This window comes from Chaetomium globosum, genomic scaffold, assembly GCF_000143365.1.
Source record: "Chaetomium globosum CBS 148.51 scaffold_3 genomic scaffold, whole genome shotgun sequence".
Lineage (NCBI taxonomy): Eukaryota > Fungi > Ascomycota > Sordariomycetes > Sordariales > Chaetomiaceae > Chaetomium > Chaetomium globosum.
In genome coordinates, this window is record NT_165978.1 from 1,159,649 (window position 1) to 1,166,256 (window position 6,608).

The window sequence follows — 6,608 nt, forward strand, 5'->3', positions numbered from 1 at the left end:
ACGTCGCCAAAATCAACGAGATAGCCGGGCACGCCCAGAGGATCCGGGGGGAGGTTTGTTCCTTTTGCTCACTGTCTAGCTTCAGGGCCATATCAGCGGAGTGAAAAGCCCCTGACTGATATATCCCCATAGATCAATGCGCTGCTTAGCCACAAACAGAAGCAAGCCAACGCATGGGAAGCAAGGTTTGCCCGCGAAGGATCAGAACATACCCAACGCCAGAGCAGCGTATGTGAGCACCGATACAAACCCATGGAATGGTCCCTCTCTTTCTAGTTTCGAGTGCCAATACTGACAGGAGAGTCTACGCGTTGTAGATCATACTGGTTTTTACCATCGTCACCGTCTTCTTTGTAAGTTGTCCCTCTATCGTTACGGCGGCCACAGCCCACGACCATGGCACCAGAGCGCTTACAAGGCCTTCAAGCTTCCGCTCTCTTTTATGTCTAGCGTTTTTGCCATCCAGATCGACGCGTTCCCACATGACTCGACCAGTGGCGAGGTAAACTGGCCCCTGGGACTGGGCTGGCTCTCCTCTGTGAGTTCACCTAGGTACCTATTTTACCGTTACGGGCTACATAGGTACCTATGCATTCAAGCGCAACATAATCCACTTCTACTTAATCCAGATATCAAGAGTGTATCTAACCTTTCACCGAAAGTCGGAATCTCAGCGATAGTTATCCTGGTACTGGTGTTCCTCGGCCTGTGCATCACGCGACAATGGGGTTCCGTCTTTCGTGTCCGCGCCGCCACCTCGATGATATTCTCCAAGGTGAATCCGCAAGAGAACTGCGACTCAGACACAGACCCCGATTCCGAATCGGACGACCCCATCAGCACCTCGGGGACCGGCTCCCGCAAGAAAGCCCACAAAGCACCGCCCACCGGCTACGCCCCCCTCTTCAACAAATGGCCCATCATCTCCCGCCTCCCGCTCATCAGACAGTTATGGAAACAGAGCCTCTACCAGTACTCGCTACCAAAACGCCTGCCATTGCCTCCCAAGCCCTCCGAGCAGATCAAGCCGAGCTACCCAATCGACCAGTTCCAGCCCCGGAGCGTGGTGGACTACCCGCTGCGGCGGGCGCGTTTGCTCGCAGCGACGCTCATGAAGGAAGGAATCGCGTGGATGAGGATGAAACTAGCATCCTTCCGGCGTGGCCAGGAGGAGGACAAGCGATCGGATTGGGGCCCTCACGCCGGAGACGCGGCCGCGGTCCGCCGCACCTTCACCTTCCCAGACGGGACACAGCTTTCCTCGCGGTTTGGAAAGCCCCTGGCGCCGCCGCACCCGCTGCAGAAGCCCAAGGGCCAGCACGGCATCCACTCCCCCGTCCCGGGTTTGGTTGTCCCTGGCAATGGCGGGTTGCGGGGGGAGGTAGGGAGAGGGGATCAGCGTGAGGGTTGGGACGGGATGGGCGGCCGGTTCTTCTCGTCTGGATGGCCGTTCTGGCGGAGAAGGAGGTCGGGGGAGGCCCATGAAAATGCGGACTCCAGCTCGGTATAATGACCAGCCGAGACGCCTTGGACTATCTAAAGAAGGGAGTCACCACTTATACCATATGTTATCGAAGATGTATTAGATGTTCTCTCGCGACTCAGGTACTACCTAGATAATTGGAATTACGTGCCTAGTGTTGCGAGAGGTGTATCTCATTGATATACCACTGTTGCCCTTTCCCCCATCGATCTAATGCCACGCATTGCATTTAGACCAATCCATCAGAGTCCGCACCGCCCTAAGGGGATCGATTGCCCATCCCATACGGCAGAGGTTGGAGCGTGAACTCTATGCCAACCAACTTCTTCGCAATATCGCTTCTCATATCATCCAGCAGCGTTTGAGTTGGCGTAACAAACGTAATACTGGTAAGGCAGAGGCGACGGTGGACAAGGTTGCTGACGACGAAGGGTTCCGAGGGCCAGTTGTCCCGTGCGTCGCGTCGGGTCATGCCGCCCTCAGAGGATGCCGACTACCTATGGTGCCGTCGTGCCGGCGGACGGCGGCGGCCGAGTCGCCAAAGGTAGAAAACCGAGCACCATCACCATCATCAAGAACGACTTGCTCTTGGTGGTTTACGATGACCGTTTCACCACCGGGCAAAGTATACTTGGTTCGAATTTCGGCTATGTCGTTCGCGAGGAGGCCACGGTTGATTTGTGTTGCGGCGCTCCTCCTTGTACACTTTCTTCCCCGATGCGGCCTGTTGAAACTCGAGCCTGTTGAGTTTCAGGAAGTGCTGGGCTGAGCGAGAAGGGTCCTAACAGTAGTTAGTCCCTGAGCGGCAAACAACAAAAAGCGCGAGGCCCAAAACAGCAAGGCCAAACGCACGTTGGACCAGACGGCAGAATCAGTCAAACGGGTTTGGCGGACTAAAATCAAGCCCCAGTCGAGAGCATGGCGGTGGTCGCCTGGGGAAGGTTCGGCATAGCCCCGAAGTGAGAAAGACGTCTCCCAAAATGCAATCCCGCTCTTGGGCAACGCGGAGAATTGGGTGGTGGGTAGATATGTGGCCGGCATCGGTCGCAGGTGTGAGCAGAGATTCGATTTGCAGCAGCACTTCCTCACGGATATGCGATACCGGTGAGAGAACACCAACAGCGGGGGACACGAGAGAGTCTCTTTTGCCTAAGGTACGTAAATGGTCAGCAAGGACGGCACGAACAAAGGGGGAAGGGGAATAACATGGGATTTTCCGTACGGGAGAAGACGTGATGGCATGTCACGCCGAGCGTCTCCTTGACGTCATTCGAAAGCTCGAGCTTCACCTAAAATCTGAGCGTTCCGAAATCAGAGCCGGGGAGTGCCAGGCCGACGCTCGAGCCAAGCTGTGGCCGGTGAGAAAACACGTCGCGAATAAGGGCAGCGGCGGTTTGGCAGTCGGCGGCGTCGGGTTCAAATTGTTCCATCTGCTGGCTCGAGACCATGGCGCGGCGTAACATCCCCTTGGATGATCTCAAGGCCGAAGTCGACTATCTCGAGACGGTTCATGATATCGCAAGCATCCAGTATAATTTGCCTAGGCCGGTCAGCCGGTCGTCGCTCGTCGGGACGAAGCACGATGACCAGGACTGGTTGTGGCTGGAGGGTGTAGGTAGCGACGCCGAACACAGAAACTAACGCCCAGTCGTCTTTGGCCTCATTGAGGAGGTCACGCACCTGCTCGCGGACGCGGCCGTGCAGCTCAATTTGGTTCGGCTCCCGGGCGGGGGACACGTGGAGCGCGCGGTCGGCCGGCCACAAGTACGACTGGCGCGGCGGCGGGGCGGGGGGCAATCCGCGATGAGTACGCGGAGTATACATGGCGAGGAAGGCATCGCCATTGCCGCCCACCTCAATGTCGCCTACGAGAGAATTGTCCATCGCGCGTTGATGGGAGTTCTCGGATTCGATGAAGTTGGTGGTTGTGTGCTGGATTGGTCGATGAACTGAGACAAGTGGGAGATTCCAAAGCTTACCTTTGAATTCAGTTCATTTGCTTGTAAATCTTGTTAAGGGCTATTAGCTCTGGATATCCTTTGGCTTCTAGTTTTACACAAGGAAATGCATGATCTATAGCAGGCAATACATTAGACCAAACCTGATGTCCATCCGATGGTACTTCTGAAGGAGCAACCCGAACCATCAACAACGGTCCCTGGACAGAAGAGAACGATCGTGGTCGCTGGGCGGACTTCCCATCACTGTCAAAGGGTTCTCTGAGATACTTACATACTTGAAAAGACAGCCAATATGCTCCTACCATATATATGAACACCGGAACCACCAGCTTTTAACTCAATCAGGAAGGTGATGATAATTACCTACCTGGGTACCTATTTACTTAGGTAGTATGAACAATGGTGACTGGAGCGGCCATAAAGCACACCAAAAACGATGGCACAGCAACCCATTGCCTTTTCCAACCGAGGAGCGGATAAATTATTGCTACCATACGGGGCCCTGGAGGCCTGGACTTAAACGCTCCAGTCCGCATTCACGTCAATCCCGTTCGTTGATACAATGATACCTCGTTCATCCATCCTCCGTTATTGGTGCGCTTGGCCTGCGTGCAGGTTCCGGAGAGGCTGCAAAGTCTCTATTTGGTGGGATATCTATCCTTGAAATTATAATTATAAAATACCATGGTTCATTTTGCTGCGGGCGAGCGAGAGCTTGACCATGCTGTGTTATTTAAATAATTATCTCAGCTTCCTCGGTGCGTTTCATCAACAACAAACCCAGTAGAGGACTAAACCGCACTCCTGATATTCCACCACTAGTCCGATACCACCATCCAGAAATCATGTTAACCCACCTTTCCGTATTGCTGGGCGCCGTCTCGGCCGTCTCATCACGATCGGTCCCGGAGAAGCGATTGGACAATGGCGTCGGACGCACGCCAGCACTTGGCTGGAACTCCTGGGTATGATATGATCCGCCGCCCTAAACCCTGAAAAAACACATCACAAAAACCACAGCCAGCCTAACATAACCCCACTCCCCCCCAGAACCAAGGCGGATGCAACGCCGCCACGGCCGCCGTGGTCCTCAACACGGCGCAAGCCTTCATCGACCTGGGCCTCAAGGAGCTCGGCTACACGTACGTCAACATCGACGACTGCTGGTCGCTCAAGCAGCGCAACAGCAGCGGCCACCTGGTGGCCGACCCGGCCAAGTTCCCGCAGGGCATCGACGGGCTCGCCCGCGCCGTGCACGCCAAGGGCCTCAAGCTCGGCCTGTACGGCGACGCCGGCACCCTGACCTGCGCCCTGTACCCGGGCTCGTACGGGTCCGAGCAGAAGGATGCCGACACCATCGCCGCCTGGGGCGTGGATTACTGGAAGTTTGACAACTGCCTGACCGAGCAGGTGTATACCAACAAGGGCATCAAGAGTCCCGAGTACTACCCCGTCATGCGCGATGCGCTGCTGAAGACGGGCAAGCCGATCCTGTTTTCGATTTGCCAGTGGGGGAGGGACGAGGTTTGGACTTGGGGCGGCAAGGTTGGGAATTCGTGGCGCATGTCGGAGGATATCACGAATGATTGGGCGTCGGTGTCGAGTATCGCGGCCAGGGCGGCTACGATGCATGAGTATGCCGCGCCGGGCGAGTTTAACGACTTGGATATGATGGTATGTTCCATGTACTGGCTTGTGGCTCGGATCTGGACGTTTTGATTCGATACTAATTAATACCAACACCAACAGGAACTCGGCAACGGAGTCCTCACCGAGGCCGAGGAGCGAGCCCATTTTGGTCTGTGGGCCATCATGAAGTCACCCATCATCATGGGTACAGACATGACCAAGCTGAAGGAATCGACGCTGAAGGTTATCAAGAACAAGGTAAGATAGATTGCCGGTTGCCGGACCCCTGCCGTCGAGCAGAAACTGACAGACCCAGGGCATACTGGCCATTAACCAAGACCCCCTGGGCAAGGCAGCCACCACCTTCACACCCAAGGACCAGGCCGGGCCGGTCAGCGGCAAGCTGTACAAGTACTTTGCGGGGCCGCTCTCGGACGGCGTGGTTGTTGGTCTGGTTGCCGCTGACGGGGTGGCGACGCTGTCGGTCAACTTTACTGACGTGCCGGGTCTGGGCGAGGGCAGCTTCGAGTGGACCGAGCTGTACAGCGGAAAGACGGGGACGGGGACATCGGTGTCGCAGCGGCTGGGCGCCCATGACATGGCCGTGTTTAAGGTGGTGACCAAGAAGTAGTGGTTGGGATAATGGAGAGCGATACTACCTAGGCTCGTCGTTAATTTCAAATAGCATCTCCAGTCTTCGCCAGTATCCGGATTATCAATATTGATACCTAAGGTAGGTAATATGCAGCCAACTGATACATCCCTAGCATTCACAGTTTTAAACCCTCCCCTACCAACTCTCACCCCTATCTTGTACGGAGGAGAGATACTACCATAGACGTGTTCTTGATTTCAAATTAGTACCTCTTCACCACGTGTAATAATACTCAACTAACACACTTCTCCTTTTCTGCCATTCAAAGTTCAAAGCCTCCCCCTACAACTCACCCCTACCTATCTCCTAAGCCGGCGTAATCTTATACACCCCCCCGACCTCCATCACCACCCCCTTTCCCTCATCATACTTCACCCCATCCACCTTAAAACCATTCCCCCCCTGCACCCGCACCCTCACCACCCCATCCACCCTCGCCTCCAACACCCCCTCCACCAACCTCCTCCCCTCCCACGCCAACCTCCTCACCACCACTCCCCCCCTGGCCACCAACCCCTCCACACTCCCCTTCGCCACGCCGCCCGCACCCCCGGGCAACAAATGCACCACCACCCCCCCATCCGCACCCACCTCATGACTCTGCACCCAAATCTCCGCCAACCCCCCCACCACCCCAAAATTCCCATCAATCTGAAACGGCGTTCCCGCCCCATTATCCGAGTTCCACAGATTCGCCAACGCAAACCGCCTCACCAACTCCTGCGCATGCCCCCACGCATCCCGCCCCCTCCCCAGCCGCGCGTACAGCGCCACCGCCCACGCGCGCGACCAGCCCGTGCTGCCCGACCCCGACGCCATGCGGTGGTCGAGCAGGGCGGCGGCGGCGTTGGCGAGGGTGCTGTTGCCTTGTGGGGTGGAA

The 6,608-nt window shown here is 56.2% G+C and overlaps 3 protein-coding genes across 3 annotated transcripts in view; 2 read left to right on the forward strand and 1 right to left on the reverse strand.

The window, feature by feature from the left end:
• CHGG_05658 (uncharacterized protein) overlaps window positions 1-1,510 on the forward strand; it is a gene marked incomplete at both ends in the record, with an annotated part of 5,673 nt that extends 4,163 nt beyond the window's left edge. Inside the window, 3 exons of the mRNA XM_001221752.1 lie at window positions 160-232; window positions 388-538; window positions 638-1,510. Of these exons, the coding sequence (XP_001221753.1) occupies window positions 160-232; window positions 388-538; window positions 638-1,510 (1,097 nt within the window). The remainder of the gene's footprint in view (window positions 1-159; window positions 233-387; window positions 539-637) is intronic.
• Window positions 1,511-2,772: 1,262 nt separating this feature from the next.
• Window positions 2,773-3,367, reverse strand: CHGG_05659 (uncharacterized protein; the record flags this gene model as incomplete). The annotated part of the gene is made up of 2 exons (XM_001221753.1): window positions 2,773-2,976; window positions 3,164-3,367. The coding sequence occupies 2 exons, from the start codon at window positions 3,365-3,367 to the stop codon at window positions 2,773-2,775; spliced, it is 408 nt and encodes a 135-aa protein (XP_001221754.1).
• Window positions 3,368-4,289: 922 nt separating this feature from the next.
• CHGG_05660 (uncharacterized protein) lies at window positions 4,290-5,704 on the forward strand (the record flags this gene model as incomplete). The annotated part of the gene is made up of 4 exons (XM_001221754.1): window positions 4,290-4,409; window positions 4,495-5,118; window positions 5,194-5,331; window positions 5,384-5,704. The coding sequence occupies 4 exons, from the start codon at window positions 4,290-4,292 to the stop codon at window positions 5,702-5,704; spliced, it is 1,203 nt and encodes a 400-aa protein (XP_001221755.1).
• Window positions 5,705-6,608: the final 904 nt, after the last annotated feature.